At 69.0% G+C, this 19,038-nt stretch overlaps 2 protein-coding genes across 12 annotated transcripts; one reads left to right on the forward strand and one right to left on the reverse strand.

Moving 5' to 3' along the window:
* Positions 1-6,938: 6,938 nt before the first annotated feature.
* PPP1R13L (protein phosphatase 1 regulatory subunit 13 like) lies at positions 6,939-17,006 on the reverse strand. Of its 11 annotated transcripts, none has more exons than XM_063318554.1 (14): positions 16,963-17,006; positions 16,251-16,339; positions 14,564-14,648; positions 14,346-14,464; positions 13,857-14,274; positions 13,213-13,311; positions 12,476-12,573; positions 11,991-12,354; positions 11,229-11,671; positions 10,205-10,342; positions 9,528-9,661; positions 8,814-8,980; positions 7,662-7,861; positions 6,939-7,207 (listed from the first exon to the last, which is right to left on the reverse strand). In XM_063318554.1, the coding sequence occupies exons 3-14, from the start codon at positions 14,616-14,618 to the stop codon at positions 7,169-7,171; spliced, it is 2,274 nt and encodes a 757-aa protein (XP_063174624.1). In that variant the 5' UTR covers positions 14,619-14,648; positions 16,251-16,339; positions 16,963-17,006; the 3' UTR covers positions 6,939-7,168. The 11 variants fall into 11 exon arrangements, with proteins under 11 accessions (XP_063174624.1, XP_063174632.1, XP_063174622.1 ...); XM_063318562.1 differs by having other exon boundaries at positions 13,857-14,253; positions 14,564-14,631; positions 16,963-16,998; XM_063318552.1 differs by having other exon boundaries at positions 14,564-14,631; positions 16,963-16,998.
* Positions 17,007-17,040: 34 nt separating this feature from the next.
* On the forward strand, positions 17,041-19,033 carry POLR1G (RNA polymerase I subunit G). Its single transcript, XM_063318568.1, has 3 exons — positions 17,041-17,167; positions 18,139-18,277; positions 18,580-19,033. The coding sequence occupies exons 1-3, from the start codon at positions 17,161-17,163 to the stop codon at positions 19,031-19,033; spliced, it is 600 nt and encodes a 199-aa protein (XP_063174638.1). The 5' UTR covers positions 17,041-17,160.
* The last annotated feature ends 5 nt before the right edge of the window (positions 19,034-19,038 follow it).

The raw sequence follows: 19,038 nt of genomic DNA on the forward strand, positions 1-19,038 counted from the left end.
AAAAACCAAAAAACCGAAATAGCTTTGCATTCAAATGTCGGGGTTCTGTATTAAAATAGGAGGTAAGAAATATTTCTTAATATAATCTCAGGCGTGTCTGGAACTGACCTGGGGCAAAGCGTGACCCCACTGTCCCCAGACCGATATCACAGGCCCCTCCTGAGCCCCTCGCATCCGCCGGGACCAGCTGGGGAAGGGCGTGGGGGGCCGCCGGGTGTCACCAAGGGGGGCTCTGCCTGCCCCAGGATGTCACCAAGGGGGTCCCTGACTGCCCCGGGATGTCACAAAGGGGGATGTGCCCTGGGCACCGGCATCTGGCAACACCCGGCAGACTGCAGCCTCAGCCTCTGCCACCCCAGCACCGTCGGGTGTCCCGTCACCTGGGAGGTCACCGGGGACCCACATCGCGGGCCTGGGCGGGTGACTCTCAGCTCTGCGGCTGCGCTGGGGCTGGTGTCATGGAGCGCTCCGACGTCCCCCGAGCGCCTCGGCTGCTCTCGCTGCTGATGCGCGTGGTGAGGCGCTGCATGGCCTCCGCCATGCTGCTGGCTGAGCGGCTCTGGGTGGGTGACTGCTGCACCGCGCGGCGCTGCGCCGTGGCGTGGGGTGGTGGGGAGCGGTTTGGGGGCTGTGGCGTGGGGCCGGGAGCTGCTCCTGTCTCACGCTGCTGCTGGGGGCACTTGCAGAGCTGCTGTAAGGAGTCGGAGCTTGAGACAAGCGTGGAGAGAGCCCGGCCGGAGGAGCAGAGAGGTGAGTGGCCCCGGCACCGAGCACCCGGCAAACGGCCGACACCCCACGGCAGCCCTGAGCCGGGGCTGTGCCGGGGGCTGCCGGCTGCTCACTCCGTCTCCTCCTTCTGCAGCTTCTCGGCCAGAAGAACAAGAATCAGAGCCCAGGTGGACGCTGGAGGAGCGGTGAGTGTGGGGGAGACCCCCAGATCCTGCCCCACACCCTCACCCCGTGCCCTGCCTGCGCTGGGCAGCCCTGCCCGCCGGCCCAGGAGGGGGTGCAGCCCGCGGGTGCCACCGGAGGGTCCGGGGTGCAGCGGGGTCTCTTCTCTCTCCTCCTCTGCAGGGCGAATACGGAGCCGTGGAGGAGGGAGTGCCTGTTCCCGCGGGCCTCCCTGCCCTCGCTGACAATGATTTATCATTTAAGCAGCGACAGCTCCTTGTACCCCCTGTCCCCCCCAGTCCGCCACAGCTCCCTGCCCTCCCTGCCAACAATAGACCACCTCAGCACGGATGGCTCCATGTACCCTCTTCCTCCCCCAGTCCCCTGGGACCTCCCGCTCTCCCTCCCGCCATTGCCACACCTCGGCACCAACAGCTCCCTGGGGTCCCTGCACCCCCCGGACCACCAGGCTCCTCAGCCCTCCCTCCACCACCTGCCCAGTGACGACTCCCTTTCGCTCCTGTCCCTCCTGGACCCCTTGGACTCCTGGCCCTCCCTGCCACCCCCGTCAGGGAGCAGCCACAGCCATGGACAAGCGCACTCGCCAGGCCCTCCAGATGAAGACAGAATGGAGCTGCCCGCGCCGATGGGCGGTGGAGAAGCCTGTGGTGACAGGGACAAGGCTGTGGAGAGAGAAGCCCTGGTTTTGGCCACACAAAGAGATGCTCTCCGTGAAGGGTCAGAAGGAGGAGAGACAATGGACAGGGACTTGGGCACAGGCACAAACTCCTCCACCGTCATCTGAAGTGTTGCAAAAATAAATGTTTTTCTCTACCCCTGGTGCTGGGGTTCGTCCTCCCACCCCGCAGTTATCCAAGTGCGGACATCCTACTTGCAAGCACACAAGACTGACCGACAATCGGTGTGCTCTGTGCGTTTTCCAGCACCCCAGCTGCAAGTCACTGGAGCGTATTTACACTCCTCCTCGCCGATCTGCCGTTACTTTCCCACAAACTCAAAAGAAGGGGCCTTGTCTCCACCGGCAGGATCCCAGGAGGGAGAAAAAGACCCCAGCCCGGCATCAGTTGTCCCAGCCCAGCGCCTGTTGCCCCAGCCCATCAGGTTACCCTGCCCTGTGATGTCACAAACAGAGCCTCTGACTGCCCTGTGATGTCACAAAGGGGGGTCTCTGACTGCCCTGTGATGTCACAAAGGGGGGTCTCTGACTGCCCTGTGATGTCACAAAGCGGGGCGTGGCTCCCTGCCCTCCTATAAAAGGGGGTGCGGGCACCGCAGGAGCAGGCAGCAGGCACTGGGCACTGCAGTCTGGCATCGTGTGGGCAGACTGCAGCCTCGGCCACTGCCACCCCAGCCATCTTGGCGTTCCCATCACTGGGTACCCAGGAGGATCCTGGGGATCTGTGCTGGTGACTCAGAGCAGCGCAGGCGGTCACACCGGAGCCGGTGCCATGGGTCGCTCCAGTGGCTCCCATGTGGCTCAGCTGGCCCCACTGCTGCTTCTCGTGATGGTGCTGAGCGTGTTCTGTGGTCTGCTGAAGACCAGGCGCCTACGGGTAGGTGACTGCTGCACCGCACCGCACTGCCCTGCAGCGCGTGGTGGCGTGGGATGGCCTTGGGGGCTGTGGTGTGGGGCTGGAGCTGCTCCCGTCTCACCAAGCTGCTTTGGGTCCTGCAGAGGTGGTGGAAGAAAACTACGAGACGGAAGAAGGCGTCGAGTGGCCGGCTGAAGGAGCAGAGAGGTGAGTGGCCCCGGCATGGAGCACCCAGCCAACGGCCAACACCCCACAGCAGCCCTGAGCCGGGGCTGTGCCGGGGGCTGCCGGCCGCTCACTCCGTCTCCTCCCTCCGCAGTTTCTCAGCCAGCAGACCAAGGAGAAAAGCAGCCCAGGCGGACACAGAAGAAGAGGTGAGTGTGGGGGAGACCCCCAGATCCTGCCCCACACCCTCACCCCGTGCCCTGCCTGCGCTGGGCAGCCCTGCCCGCTGGCCCAGGAGGGGGTGCAGCCCGCGGGTCCCCTTCTCTCCTCCTCTGCAGGGTGAAGCCCGAGACGACGAAGAGCAAACTTATGCTCCCGCGGGGCTCCATTCCCTCCCTCCACACCCTCTATAGTGTGGGAAGTGACGGATCCCTGTACCCCCGGACGCTGCCTGGCCCCCAGGGCACCCCAGAGGAGCTGCTGGCAGGGACCAAGGAAGAGTGGGTCCCTGCGCACGGGAGGGACGGGGAAGAGCAGCCCCGAGACACGCAGCTGCCTCCCAGCAGCCTCCCAGACAGGCAGACTTTCAAGGCCTGGAAGAAAAAAACATTCTGGCGCTCCAAAGGCACGGAGAGGGAGCGCGGGCAGGCGTCCCCGGGGCTGTGCCCAGCAGGACGGTGCCTGCAGCGGGGCTGTGCCCGGCTGTGGGGCTGCTTGAAGGGCTGGTGGAAGCGCCGCTGCCGGCTCTCCTGCTTCAGCCAGGCCTGCAAGCGGTGGCAGCGCTGGGCCCAGAAGAGAAAGCGTTCCCCGGAGGGCGTGGGGCCGGGACCCGCCCCGGCCTTCCCCCCGTCTGAAATGTGGCCGAAATAAACGTTTTTCTCTACCCCTGGTGCTGTGGTTCATCCTCCCACCCTGCAGCTGGGGCAGCGACCCCCTCAGCGCCCGACCCAGTGGGGCGCGCTGGCACCCACCAAAGTGGGGGGTGGGGGTGGGTTGTACCCCAGTGGGTGTGCTGGGGCCTGGGGAGCTGGGTGGGCTGGAGAACGGGGCCAGCAGGAACCTCCTGAAGGTCAGCAAGGGCCAAGTCCTGCCCCTGGGGAGGAACAAGGCCCGGCACCAGCCCAGAGAAGGTGCTGCTGGGCACCAAGCTGAGCATGAGCCAACATGGCCAAGGGTGTCCTGGGCCTGCACGAGGAGGAGCGTGGCCAGCAGGAGGAGGGAGAGCATCCCCAGCTGAGAGGGCTGGGGCCATTCAGCCTAGAGAAGAGACAGCTTCGGGGGGAATCTCCTCCATGTCCGTCAATAGCTGCCGGAGCTGCCAAGGGACAAAGCCGGGCTCTTTCCACTGGTGCCCAGGACCAGAGGCCATGGGCACCCACTGGAACACCGGAGGGCCCCTCTCACCATCAGGAAACGCTCCTCATGGTGCAGGTGCCCCAGCCCTGGCCCGTGTTGCCCAGGGAGACGGTGGCGTCTCCATCCTCGGAGATCCTTAAAAGTATCTGGACGCAGCTCAGGGGCGTCTGGACCAGATGGAGCCCAGAGGTGCCTCCAGCCTCGTGCGCCTGGCATTGCCAGGAGAACTTTCTGCCCGGAGCAAGCTACAAGGTGCCCGAATGGAGCACGGCTGCTTAGGAGCAGGACTTTCCAGGAGGCGGGGGTAAAACTGGTTCGGGGGTTTCTGGGGTGTCAGGACCAGGCTGGCGGGGGGCAAGACATGTTTGGGGGGACTTTAGGCCCGTTTGAGGGGGGCAGAACCAGTTGGGGGGGGGGGTCCGTGGGGGGAACAGGTCTGATTCAGGGCACCCATGTTCCCCGCTGACCCCCCCCCACAGCTCTCTCCCCGCAGGTGGCCACAGCACAGGATGCCTGGGGCCGGCCTGGCCGGGCGCTCGGCTCCGCTGGGAGCCCACCATGGCGGGTCAGCCCGGCCACGCTCCCTTCGCCAGCCGCCAGCCCCCGGCCGAGCCCCCCAGGTACCCCCAGATGGGGTGGCGGGGGGGCCCTGGGACCCCTAAAAAGGAGTGGGGTGGGGGGGCATGGGGACCCCTTGGGTAACCCTGTGGCCCCCTAAAAACCACTGGGACCCCCAGGGCACCCTCCTCCCCCGGAGCCTTCTGGGACAGGTACTTGTGGAGTCAGATTAAGGATCGTGGATTAAGGAACGATGGGGTTTGTGGCATTGGGGGAGGGGTCCAGGGTCTCAGGGGAGATCTGGGGGGGGGGGGGGGTTGGGCATCAATGAGCCACAACCCCCCCCCCCGGGACCCCTCTTTGGGCAGCCGGGACCCTGTCCCTACCACTGCGCAGGCGGCCCTCGGCCCCTCTCTCCCCTACTCTTGCCCGTGTTGGGGGGGGCTCGGTGGCCGCGGGGCTCGGCCCCACCACCCTCGGGCACCGTCCTTCCCCAGGGTCTGCCCTGCTCGGGGGGCAGGAGGGCACGCAGCAGGGCTGGGGCCGTGCTGCCGGGGTTCGGTGCGCGGCCCCCGAGGGACCAAAGCCAGAAGTTGGCCGAGATCGGCAGCGGCTGAGTCGGGAGGGGATGCCTGGGGGGGGTCCCCGCAAACACGGCGGCTCATCTCGGCTCCGTTTCTTTCCGCCACGGCACTTCAGCCCGGGGGCGGGAAAAAAAGACAGCAATGCCCTGATCCGTGTTCCCTGGCAGCAGGGACCGGCCGCATCCTGAGCTCGCCGAGGGTGCAGCCGACACCGGGACACAGCCTGTGAGCGCCGGGCTGCTGGCGCGGCAGAGCCAGGCGGAGGAGAAGCTTTCCTCAGGAAAAATGGCCGTGTTTTAATAAAGCTGGAACAAGCCCGAGCGCCCACGCTTTCCTGCCGCCCAGACCTATCTGGCGAGTTTAGCGCAGGTGGAGTTTTAGCTCCTTCCCTGCTAAACGCCATCTTTCTACATACCATTTCACGTATCGGTGTTTACCCTAACATTTGACCACCGAGAGCTCTTCATGGAAGATCGAGACTTACACCTAGAAAATCACACGTTTCCAAAGCCCAGCAGCCCTCTCCCCTGGCGAGGCTGTAGGTAAGAGGAAGAAATTCGGCCGTAGCTCGGCGGCGCACAGGTCATTTGTTCCGGTTCTCCGTTTCCTCCCCGCTCTGTCGGGAGCGTCGAGGGTGACGTTTTTGTAGTTGACCTAACACTTGACCTAACCGCGACTCCCTGGTGAAAGATGCCTTTTAAGGGGGCAGGTTTTCCCCTGTGCCTGGCCTTAATGTGACACGGTGGAACCCGTTGAGGGGAAGACCACGATGGCTCGAGTTGCTGCAGCAGCGGGCAGCCTTTATGGGAACCCCTGCGATGGCAGTCCGGTGGAAGGAAGAGCGGATAAGGCTGGTGCCAAACGGCAAAGGCGGGTAGGAATCCCAAGAAACTAACGGAGGAACATCCAACTAAGGTGAACTAAGGAAGGAAATCCCAGCTGCCGGCCCGGGCAGGCCCAATGACCCCACCCAAGTGGCCAAAATTTTCGGAATGAATAGCAGTAAAAGCCCTCGTACCCCATTAGCGGCCGACGATCAATATTCTCTTTACTCAGAGCCACAGGAGTGTCAGTGCCGGTGATGAAAGCCTGGCTTCATCCGGAAACCTCGAGAACGGGTTTCTATAACAAAGATCGCCGGAAAAAGACAACGGCTTCCAGTAGCGAGGGTGAAGTTAACCCTGCCGCATCGAAGCACGCCAAGAGCCACCGTGACACTTGCCCCTTCAATACATTAGGCGTGGGCACAGCCAAAGTCCAAGCCGGGAATACTCTGTTGGGCATTTGGACGTCAAACCCTCGGATTCAAAACTTGACAGTCTCTGTAGCGAAAACGCCGAGGGCTCAACCGCCCTTTTATCGTAAACTGCAGCTTAATTACCTAAAAGCGACTGGGATTAAAGAAGGGACATCCCTGGCCTCACGCTCAGCAACAACAGCTGGGGGAAGGTGGAGGGGGGGGACATTTGGGGGTGGTGTTTTTCTGCCCAAGACACGTTAGGGGTGATGGAGTCCCACTTCCCTTGGGATAGCTCAACGCCCGCCTGTGACGGGACACCCCCCCCTCCACCGCCCCGTGTCACCCCTCCGGTCCCGAGTGGACCTGTGTCACCCCCAAAGTCTGACGCGGGGTGTCCCCACCCGTGTCACCCCTCCAGGCCTCAAACAAGGTGTCCCCACCCGTGTCACCCCTCTCTTGCCACTAGCGGGGACTCCCCACCCATGTAACCCCCCCCCCGAGCCTGACACAGGGTGTCCCCACCCATGTCACCCTCAGCCCCCACGCGCCCCGCCGTGACGCAGAGGACAGAGACCACCAGGCGTAGCCGAAGGCTCTTTACTCCCCAGGGAAGCCAACACCGTGGGGTGAGAGCGGCTGTCACCAGCCAGGGGTGAGCGAGTACATGACGCTGGCGGGGGGCATCCCAGTGCCTTGCTCAGACAGGGGAGGACGGGACCGGGGGGCAGCCGAGGAGGTGCCCACCGGCAAGGGGGACCCACGCATCCGAGCAGCTGGGGTGGGTCAGGGCCACCCCATGTCCTCAGGTTCCCCCCCCCGCCTCAAACCTTCTTCCGCTGCGGCCGCACCCTGGGGAAGAGCTAGGGGGAGGGCAAGGGTGTCAGGGGGAAGGTTGTCCCCCCAGACCCCCAGGACCGCAAGCCACGGAGGGGCCAGGGAGGCCGTGAGATCCGCCCTCAGGGCCACAGAGGGGCTGCGGGGGCCACAGAGGGGCTGCGGGGACCATGGGGGCTGTGGCACCCCCCTGGGGCTGTGGGGACCGTGGGGACCATGGGGGCTGTGGCATCCCCCTGGGGCTGCGGGGACCATGGGGGCTGTGGCACCCCCCTGGGGCCGTGGGTGCGGTGGCTGCTCCCCTGGGGCTGTGAGGTGGCCATGGGTGCAGTGGGACTGCTCTGGGGCCATGGGTCCCCCTCCCCCACCGACGGCCACGGGTGCTGCGGGTCCCCCCCCGGGGCCGCGGGTGCTACGGGTACCACCCTGGGGCTGTTGGGAGGCCGCGGGTGCCGGTGGGACAACCCCCCCCACGCTCACCCCGAAGTAGTTGCGGGGGACGTAGCCCTCGTGGCCGTAGAGGGACCCCCACCACCAGTCGAGCTCCTCCTGGGGCTGGCGGCGCAGGACGGTGACGGGCTCGCCCTCGCGGAAGGACAGTTCGTCCCCGAACTCGGCGCTGTAGTCCCAGAGCGCGTACACCACCCCGCTGTTCAGCACCCCCATGCTCTGCTCCACCTCTGTGGGGACAGGGACGGACATCAGCGCCCCGCGCCTCCCCAAAGACCCCTCGTGGCACCGCACACCCCCCCCCTCCTCGGCCCCAGCACCCTCACAGCACTGGCACCCCCCCTCCCCTGAACCCATACCCATCCTGGTACCCCCTCCTGGTACCTGCACCCTTCCCATTATCCATCTCGCCCCCCCGATCTCCTCTTAGTCCTGGCTCCCAGTACCCGCACGCCCCCAGCACCCCCTTCCAGCACCCCCAGACCCAACAGCCTTCCCAGTTCCCTCTCCCAGTACCCCGCTATCCCTTCCCAGTATGCACAGCACCCCAGTATTCCCTCCAGGTATCTGTACACCCGCAATATCCCCTCCCAGTACCTATATAACTCCCAGTACCGCTTCCCAGTACCCACATAACCCCGATACCCACCCCCAGCAGCCATACCCCCCGGTATCCGCCCCCCCCCGGTACCCACATAACCCCGATACCCACCCCCAGCAGCCATACCCCCCAGTATCCGCCCCCCCCAGTGCCCACATAACCCCGATACCCACCCCCAGCAGCCACACCCCCCGGTATCCGCCCCCCCCAGTGCCCACATAACCCCGATACCCACCCCCAGCAGCCATACCCCCCGGTATCCGCCCCCCCCAGTGCCCATATCCCTCCTCCCAGTACTTATACTTTGCCCAGTACCCCCTTCTCACTACCCGCACCACCCCAGTACCTGCTCCCAGTACCCGTATCCCGCTGATAACCCTCTCCCAGTATTCACACCTGCCCAGTACCACCTCCCAGTACCCACACACCCAGTACCCCTCCCCATTACCCGTATCCCCCCAGCGTCCCTTCTCAAGACCCATATTCCCCAGTATCCCCCTCCCAGTAACCATATCTGCCCAGTAACCCCCCGCCCCAGCACCTGTACCCACGCACTCCCAGTTCCCCCAGCGCCCCGGTACCAGTAAGGTAGTTGTAACAGTCGGCGTAACCCTCGCGGTACGGGTCACACTTCTCCACGGCCAGGCTGCCGTCGCTGGTGGTGGTGGCGAAGATGGCAGCGCCGTGGCGCACCAGGGCCACGCACACCCCCGTGTCGTTGCACGAGGCGGCGCAGTGCAGCGGCGTCCTGGCGCCGGGGGGATGGGGGGAATTTTGGGGGGAGGGGGCAGGGGATAGGCTCCCCTGCCCCCCTCCCCCAGTGGCCTGGCTCTGAGGGAGCCCCCCGTCCCTGTCCCCATCCCTCAGTGACGAGGATGACGGGGATGACGGGGATGACAGGGAGGGTCCCCCCCGGGAGGGTCCCCCCCACCCCTCCCAATCCCAAATCACCAAGGGCTGTTGGGGCACGATTGGGGTCCCAGTGACTGGGGGCTGACAAGGGTTATTGGGGTCCCCGTCCCCCGTCACGCCGGGCTGTCGGGGACAACTGGGGACCCCATCCCTGTCCTTGCTCACCCAGGGGTGTCGGGGGGGTTCTTGGGGTCCCCATCCCTGTTCCCCATGGCTGCGGGGGGTTCTTGGGGTGCCTGTCCCCATCCCCTCTGGCTATGGGGGTCTGGGGGTCCTGGGTGTCCCCACCCCTCCGTGCCGGTGGCCCCAGGCCCCACACCCCGTCTCATCAGCTGTGGGGTCCCCCATCCCGCCACCCCCGCGTGGGTGGATCCCCGTCCCACCAGCCGTGGCTGTCGGGGGAGTTGACGTTGGCCCCGCTGGCGATGAGGAAGTCGACGATGCTGTAGTTGGCGCCGCAGATGGCGTTGTGCAGCGCCGTGATGCCCTCGTCGTTGGGTTGGCTGGGGTCGTTCAGCTGGGGGGACACGACACGCCAGTCCCCCCACCGCCACCCCTCTGCCACCCCTGCCGCCGCTCCCCGGCACCCCGCTGCCACCCCCAGCCCTTGCCGCCCCTGAGAACCAGGCACGTTGCCCTCCTCGTCACACCGTCCCCCGTCGCCTTGTCCCCACTGTCCTGCAGCCCTTGTCACCCCGGCCCTTGTTCCTGTCCCCACCGTCCCCAGACCCCACCGCCCCAGCCCTTGTCCCTGCCACCCTGTCCCCACTGTCCCCAGACCTCACCACCCCAGCCCTTGTCCCTGCCACCCTGTCCCCACCATCCCCAGACCCCACCGCCCCGGCCCTTGTCCCCACCACCCTGTCCCCACTGTCCCCAGACCCCACTGCCGTGGCCCTTGTCCCCGTCACCCTGTCCCCACCGTCCCCAGACCTCACCGCGCCAGCCCTTGTCCCCGCCACCCTGTCCCCACTGTCCGCAGACCTCACCACCCCAGACCTTGTCCCTGCCACCCTGTCCCCACCGTCCCCAGACCCCACCGCCCCAGCCCTTGTCCCACCTCAGCCACCGCCTGCTGCACCACGTCCAGCTCCCCGGTCAGGGCCGCATCCAGCAGCAGCACCAGGGGGTTGAGGCGCACGCGGGCCCCGGGGCGCCTGCGGGGCGAGGAGGGGTCGCGCAGGGCCGAGCGCCGCTCCTGCGGCAGCCGGGGGGTCAGGGGACCCTGGGGACACCTCCCAGGGCACCCGGCACTGTACAGCACCCGGGGGACCCTGGGGACACCTCCTGGGGCACCCGGTGCTTTACGGCACCTGGGGGACGCCTCCCAGGGCACCTGATGCTCTGTGGCGCCTGGGGGACCTTGGGGACACCTCCCAAGGCACCCGGCGCTCTATGGCAGCTGCGGGACGTTGGGGACACCTTCCAGGGCACCTGACACTCTATGGCACTTTGGGGGACCTCGGGAACAGCACCCAGGGCACCTGGGAACTTTAGGGACACCTCGTGGAGCACCTGGGGCACACAGCACCCTATGGCACCCAGGGGACCCTGGGGACACCCAGCACTGCACGGCACATGGGAGACCTTGGTGACACCACCCAGGGGACCATGGCACAACTCCTGCGACAGTGGTTGGCACCACAATGCCCCCAGGGGGACAACAGGGACACCTGCAGGGCACGTCGGGTGGCACCGGGCACTGCTCGTCATCTCTGGGGACACTGGGGGAAGCCTTGGGGGGACACCAGACACCCCAGAGGACAGCAAGCGCCGCGTGGCACCTCGGGGGGGCTCCAAGGGACACCAGGACACTGCGTGGCACCTCTTGGGGGCTCCAAGGGACACCAGGACACTGCGTGGCATCCTGGGGGGCTCCAAGGGACACCAGGACACTGCGTGGCACCTCAGGGGGGCTCCAAGGGACACCAGGACACTGCGTGGCATCCTGGGGGGCTCCAAGGGACACTGGGCAGCGCGGCACCTCAGGGGGGCTCCAAGGGACACCAGGACACTGCGTGGCATCCTGGGGGGCTCCAAGGGACACCGGGCAGCGCGGCACCCCAGGGACTGCAGACACTTACCGGGGCGAGCGCAGGGCTGCTGGGGGACTGCGGCGGGGGGCTGTGGCGGGGTGGCCGGGCCTCAGGGGCCACCGGAGTGGGGGGTGGCAGGTCGGACGAGGCGCCGGTGTCACTGGGGGCGGGGGGCTCGTCGCGGCGGGGCGGACGGTGCAGGAGGCGGGTGATGAGCTGCTGGTACTGGCGGGTGCGAGTGGGTGGCAGCGCCGGCCCCGGGCTCTGCTCCATGGAGCCGCGGCGTTTGAGGGGTCGCGGCATCTCGGCCAGCACCCGCGCCACCTCCTCGAACTCGGGGACCTGCTGGGCCTCGGGGGGCAGCAGTGGCTGGAGCCGAGTGGGGCTGAGCGGCCGCTCCAGCCCCTCCGCCTCCCCCCCCTGCAGCAGCCGCTCCAACTCCGGCTCTCCCTCCGGCGGGACGGTCTCGGAGGGTGCAAGGCGGCCGGATCCTGCGAGGGGGCTGGGGTCAGGGTGCTCTGGCACCCGAGTCCCGCGCCAAACCCCGCCCCAAGTGGGTCAGCGCACACACCCCCCCAGCCCCATGGAACACCCCCCACCTCGGGTGGGGTCAGCACGCCCAAGCCCCCCAGGACCAAAAACCCCCACGTCTCGGCATGCCGCAGCCCCCCGAGACTCCATACCCCCCACGCTGGTTCCCCCCAACCCCGCGTCCTGCTGACCGCTCGAGCCCCACACATCACCCCCCCCATAACCCCTTATGTCTCCCTACCCTGGAGCCCCCCAGCTGCCACCCCACGGGCACCTCACCTTCACCCCCAGGCAGCGGCGGGGGGGCCTGGGGCAGCGCCGGGAGCTGGGGCTGCTTTTGGGGCACGCGGGGGCCGGCAGAGGGGACCCGGGGAAGCCCCCAGGGACCACCGACCCCCTGCTCCCAAAAAGCATTTTGCAGCTTGAAGATCATGGAGAGGGGCAGGGGCTTGTGGCGGGGGGGTTGCCCGCCCTGGGGGGGTACGGGGATGCGGGAGATGGGTTGCTGGGAGAAGTGCCAGCCGCGGGGCAGGGTGCCAGGGCCCGAACGTCGGAAGGGTCCCTCCGCCCGCCGATCGCCCGCCAGCGGGGACACCTTGTAGTTCCGGGGCAACGTGGCGCTGTGCCCCCCATAGGCACCATCCTGGGGGCGGGGGAGACAAACACGGCGTTGGGGAGGGGAGCCGGACCACCCGCCCGCGTACCCCGGCATCAGGCACCCAGGGCTGGGGACAGTGACCGGACCCCCGCCCCCCGGCGCCCACCTTGCCCTGCCCTCCGGCTCCGTCCAGGCTCGACTCCCTCCAAGGTGCCAGCGCCAGCCCCAGGGACGGCCGCGGCCCCGGCTGCCCCTCGCCGGTGCCTGTGAGGGGGCGCGGGCGGGGGGACACGAGACAGACCTCAGTCACCACACCGGGGCCAGGAGGGATGTGACACCCCCCCCACCGCCCCCCAGAGGAACCCCAAGAGACGCCCATGGGGGCGCTGCCAGCCCCCAGCACCCCACACCCAGCCCGGCAACCTTGGACTCCCCTTCCCCAGCAGCCCTAAACCACCCCCCCCCGGCCTTGCCAACAAGCCCTAGTCCCCCCCCACCCCCCCAGCAGCCCTAGACTCCCCTCAGAACCCAAACCCACAGCCCCCCCCACAATGGTGCCCCCCACAAGCACCCCAGCAGCCCCGTCCCCCCCAGCCCACCGGACCCTAACCAACAGCCCCAGACCCTCCCGATCACACCCCCCCCCCCCAGCCCAACCTGCCCATGGACTCCCCAGTAGCCCCCTCAGTTGCCTCAGCAACCCCGCACCCCCGGCCCCATCGGAAGCTCTAGCCCACCCCCACCCCTCAAAATGCTCCCCCCCCCCCCCCCCCCCCCGCCCAAACCTTCCTAATACCCCCAAGCCACTTCAGATGCTGCCAGTCCTGGCTTCCCCGCTGCCCCTCAGCCCCCCACGTGCCCTCCCAGCCTGCCGTGTGCCCCCCACCTCCCCCCCCAGCTCACGGTCGTAGCCCCCCGAGCTGGGGGGTTTCTTCTCGTAGGCCACGTCCAGGTCGGACTCGTTCCAGCTTTTCTGTGGCCGCCGCTTGATCATAAGGTCATCTGGGGAGGGGGGGGGACACGACACACAGGGATGGGGGCCGAGGGGACCTCCCCAGCATGGCCCAGACACACACACACACACCCCCCCCAGACCCTCAAGCCGGGGTACAGGGGCACCCCAGGGTGGGACGGGAGCACCCAGTGACAGGGATGGCTTGGGGACATCCTGGGATAGGGACAGCCCAGGGTAGGTTGGGGAGACCCAGGGACAGGGACGCACAGGGATGGGACAGAAGCGCCCTGGGCCAGCTTGGGGACACCCCAGGACGGGGAATACCCGATGATGGAGTCACCCCCGGGCAGGGGACGGGAGCACCCCAGGATGGGGACACCCCAGGATGGACTGGGGACATGGGGGGAACAGGGACACCCCGGGCGGCTCAGGGACACCCTGAGATGGTGCAGTATCTCCCCGCGGAGCTTCCCCAGGAGGGACAGGAGCACCCCAGGGTGGGGACAGGCTGGGACCGGGACACCAGCCCCCCACCCCCCCCCCCAAGCCCAGGGACTGTCCCCACTGTGTACCTCTGTCACGGTGGCCTTACCCTGTGCCCGGAAGGTGACGGTGGGGCTACTGATGGAGGGGTAGAGCCCGTGCACCTCGTAGGGTGGAGGCGCAGGGGGCCGGGGCGAGGGCGCCCGCTCGGGGAAGAACACGGGTCCCTCACCCGGCCGGGGGGACCCCCCGAGCCCCAGGAACTCATAGGGGCGATGGGGACGTGGGGAGGGGGCTCGGCCCCCCGGGCTGGGCAACGCCAGCCCCTCATAGGGCACCGCCAGCACCTTGGGACGGGGTGAGGGGGCCCGATCCTCCCCCGGCAGGTAATGGGGGGTCCGGGGGGAGCCAGGGCGCCCCAGCGGGTCTCCCAATAGCTCGGGGCTCTCCGGTGCCAGGCTCCTCCGGCCAAGGGGTGAGCGGGTCCGGCTGGGGCTGTACGGCTCCTGGCAGGGGGAGGGGGGCACCTGGAGAGGCGGGTTGGGGGGGTGGGCAATGGCCCCCCCCCCCCCACCACCTTCTGAGCCCCAGGTCCTACCTTGGGGGGCCCGGGGCCGTCAGTCCAGAGGGACTCGAGCTGCCGGGAGAGCTCGTCCACCTTGGCCACCGCCGTGTCCAGCTCCACCTGCTTCAGGTCCATGTGTTGCATGGCCAGGGCTGAGCAGGGGGGGACACACACACACACACGCGCAGAGTGAGGCTGAGCCACAGAGGGGGGGGTGTGTGTGTCCCCCTCCCCACCGCCCCCCCACTCACACTGGAAGGTGAGATCCAGCAGGTCCTGGGCGCTGCGCAGCCGCTCGCTCGCCATCCTGCCACCTGGGCTGGGGCAATGGGTGGGCTGGGGGGGGGGGGGGGTGGGTGGGTTTGGGGGGGTGGCACCCCTCCATCCCCACCCTCTGCCCCCACCCCGTGCCCCGGTCCCCTGGGAACGTGGGGAGCAGGGACGTGTTGCGACCCGCTCACCTCTCGGGGCTCATCATCATCATCATCATAATTACCGGTAATTAATCCATCGCAAGGAGTGGGCACCGCCCACCCCCCTGGGGCAGGGCCCCGGTGTGTGTGGGGGGGGGGGGGGGGGGGAGTGCGTCCCCCCGCTAGAAGGGTGGGCGGCAGGACACACACACACCCCCCCCCCGTCCGCTGGTGTCACCCGGTGGGGGGGCGGGATGGAGGAGGGTCTGCCCCCCCCGGAGAGGGGACACACCCCCCACCCCCCCCGCCCCCCTATGGGTGCCCCGATGTCAGCGGGGGATGTGGGGAGGAACCGGGGGGTCAGAAGGGCACCCGGCGTCCCCCGCGCCTGGGGACAGCGGAGGGGAGTTTGGGGGGGGCGAGGAGGGACACCACCCCCCCCCCCCCCCCACACACACACACAGCGCTGCGGCCCCACCCGAAAGGGCCCCACCCAGCCCTCGCCCCCGGGGAGACGGGGACAAGCCCCAGCTCGCCCCGGGTCGGGCGGCGAGACGGGAGGGGAGCTGGGAAGGAACCCGGGCGTCCGGGCACCCGAGGGTGCTCCCCCCCCCCCAAAACAGGACCCGGGCGTCCGGGAACCCGAGGGTGCTCCCTAACACCCCCCAGCACCCCAAAACCGAACCCAGGCGTCCGGGCACCTGAGGGTGCTCCCCCCAAAACCGGACCCGGGCGTCCGGGCACCCGAGGGTGCTCCATAACACCCCCCAGCACCCCAAAACCGAACCCAGGCGTCCGGGCACCCGAGGGTGCTCCCCCCCCCCCCCAGCACCCCAAAACAGGACTCAGGCGTCCGGGAACCCGAGGGTGCTCCCCCCCCCCCAACACCCCAAAACAGGACTCGGGCGTCCGGGCACCCGAGGGTGCTCCCTAACACCCCCCAGCACCCCAAAACAGGACCTGGGCGTCCGGGCACCCGAGTGTGCTCCCCCCAAAACCGGACCCGGGCGTCCGGGCACCCGAGGGTGCTCCCCCCCCCACCCCAGCACCCCAAAACAGGACTCGGGCGTCCGGGCACCCGAGAGTGTTTCCCCCCCCAGCACCCCAAAACCATACCCAGGCGTCCGGGCACCCGAGGGTGCTCCCCCCCCAGCACCCCAAAACAGGACTCGGGCGTCCGGGCACCCGAGGGTGCTCCCCCCCAAAACCGGACCCGGGCGTCCGGGCACCCGAGGGTGCTTCCCCCCCCCCAGCACCCCAAAACAGGACTCGGGCGTCCGGGCACCCGAGGGTGCTCCCTAACACCCCCCAGCACCCCAAAACAGAACCCAGGCGTCCGGGCACCCGAGGGTGCTCCCCCCCAAAACAGGACCCGGGCGTCCGGGCACCCGAGGGTGCTCCCTCCCCCCCCCAGCACCCCAAAACCGGACCCGGGCGTCCGGACACCCGAAGGTGCTTCCCCCACCACCCCAAACCGGACCCTGGGCGCGGCCCCCCGCCCCGGGCCCCGCGCGGGGGTCGGTACCTGGCGGGGTCGGGTGCCGGTGCCGGTGCCGGTGCCGGTGCTGGTGGCGCGCCCGCGTCCCCGCGGCCTCTACGCCCAATTCCAGAGCGCTGGGTCACGCGGGGGAGGGTGCTGAGCGCGGGGGGGGGCCGCGCCCTGCGCCCCGGGGTGCCGAGGGTGGGGGTGGGGGGGGGCAGATCCCACGGGGGCAGGTCCCACGCGGGGGGGTCCCAGGAGAGAAGGGGCAGATCCCACGGGGGGGGGGGGGGGGAAGGAGGGCGGAGATTGGGGAAGATCCCACGGGAGGGGGATCCCACGAGAAGGGGGCAGATCCCACGGGGGCGGGTCCTGGGGAGGGAGGACGATGCCGCGTGGGGCGGGGGGGGGTGGTCACGGAGTGAGGTGGGAAGGGCAGGTCCCACGCGAGGGGCGGGTTCCCACGAGAGTGGGGGGGGGGGGGGGGTCAGATCCCACTACGGCGGGGGGGGTGGGGGGAGGTTGGGGGGTGCAGAGCCCCGGGGCTCCGCCCGTCCCCGGTACCTGCGGCGCCGGCACCTCCCAGACCCGCCCCGCCCCGTCCCGTCCAGTCCTGTCCCGTCCCGTCCCGTCCCGTCCGGGCGGGCCCCGATGCACGCCGGGAGCTGTAGTCTGGGCCTGACACCCCACACACCCTCACCCCCCCCCTCCGGACCCCCCCCCGGTGCCCCCGCGGGGTCCCGGGGGGTCTCTGCACCTCTAAACGCCGCCGACGGCCGAAGGCGTCCCGGCCACGCCCACTTAAGGGCGGGGGGCGTGGCCACGCCTCAGACCCCGCCCCCGACGGACCGCACCAACCGCCCCGCGGGGATGGAGGGGGGGAGCCGGGGCGCTCCCGCACTGAGCGGCCGGGTGGGCGCGGCCGGGGGCGGGGCCAGCGGGTGCACGCGGCGGCATGGAGGGTGAGCGGCGGCGCCTCGGGGGCGGGGGGGGTACATGGGGTCTGGAGGGGCCATGGAGCTATGGGGGGGCACACGGGGGCTGGGGGGAACGGGGGGGGACACAGGGGATATGGGGGGGCACATGGGGTCGGGGGGCGCTGGACGGAAGCGGGACACATGGGGTCGGGGGGCGCTGGAGGGAACGGGGGGGACATGGGGGCTGGGGGACACATGGGGGATATGGGGGGGCACATGGGGTTGGGGGGCGCTGGACGGGAGGGGGACACATGGGGGCTGGGGGGGCACACGAGGGCTGGGGGGAACAAGGGGGGACACAGGGGATATTGGGGGGCACATGGGGTCGGGGGGCGCTGGACAGGAGGGGGGCACAGGGGGGCTGGGGGAGCACAGGGAAAGGCATAGGGGACATGGGGGCGTACATGGGGTTGGGGGGCGCTGGAGGGAATGGGGGAGACATGGGAGCTGGGGGGAACAGAGGGGAATTGGGGGGGCACGTGGGGCTGGGGGGCACTGGAGGGAACGGGGGGGACATGGGGGCTGGGGGGAACAAGGGGGGACATAGAGGGGCTGGGGGGGCACACGGGGGCTGGGGAGAGCGGAGGGGACATAAGGGATATGGGGGACACATGGGGTCGGGGGGCGCTGGAGGGAACGGGGGGGACATGGGGGCTGGGGGACACATGGGGGCTGGGGGGAGCTGAGGGGACATAAGGGATATGGGGGGGCATATGGGGTCAGGGGGCGCTGGAGGGAACGGGGGGGACATGGGGGCTGGAGGGCACATGGAGGTATGGGGGGAACAGGGAGTCGGGGGGCGCTGGAGGGGAGGGGGACACATAGAGGGGCTGGGGGGGCACACGGGGGCTGAAGGGAATGGGGGGGACATAACGAGGCCGGGGGCTCATGGAGGGGCCACGGGAGCCAAAGGGGGGCCGGGGAGGGCGTCGCAGCCCATGACCCGCTGTCCCCAGGGCCGGTGCGGTTCCAGTGTCCCCCCGAGTTCGAGGCAGCGACCCCCTCGCCCCCCCCCGGGCTGCAGGTGGGGGCCCTGGGGGGTCCCTCCACTGAGCTCTGGCTCATCCGCGCCCCCACTGACTTCTGCCCCGAGAGGTCAGTCGGGGGATCAACACAGGGACGGCGCGGGGTGGGGGGGCGCTGACAGCCAGGGGGGTAACAGGGCTGATGGCATCAGGGGGGTGTCACAGGGAGGTGACAGTACTATCGAGAGGGTACGGGGGGACAGTGACAACTGGGGGGGGGGGGGGGGGGGGGGGGAAGTGTCACAGTGCCATTGGAGCTGGCAGGGCTGGTGACACCAGGGGGGGCTCAGGGAGGTGGCAGCACCGTGTTGGGGGGGGTGGGGGGACAGGGCCAGCGGCCACGGTGCCCCCCTCACCGCCCCCTCTCTGCAGCCTGGAGGGCTGCGCGGTGCCACTGGACGGCTGCGGGCAGCTCCAGCCCCTCGGGGACGGGGACAGTGACGGTGACAGGCGGCTCTACAGGCTGCAGGGAGTCCTGGGGGGGGCCGGCAGCGCTCTCCTCCTGGCCCCCGACTCCCCCGCCGGCCCCCTGGCTTGTGCCCCCCGCTTCCGCGGCTGCCTCACCATCACTGAGAGCTTTGGGCCACCCCCCGGAGTCCCAGTGACTGTCCCCACGCCTGACCCACCCCTCGCCAAGAGGAAGAAGAAGAAGAAGACGACGACGAAGGAGCTGCTGGAGGTGCCCGAGGTGTCAACGCCGGGGAGGGCAGCGCCTGGCGAGGGGAGGGAGCACGGGCCAGGACTCCCCCAGGACATTGGGATGGCTCCTGGGGAGCCAGAGGTGCCCAAGAGGAAGAAGAAGCGCAAGCGGGAGCGGCCGGAGTGACCCTG

The sequence above is a fragment of the Chroicocephalus ridibundus genome, chromosome 26 (genome assembly GCF_963924245.1).
Source record: "Chroicocephalus ridibundus chromosome 26, bChrRid1.1, whole genome shotgun sequence".
Classification (NCBI taxonomy): Eukaryota; Metazoa; Chordata; class Aves; order Charadriiformes; family Laridae; genus Chroicocephalus; species Chroicocephalus ridibundus.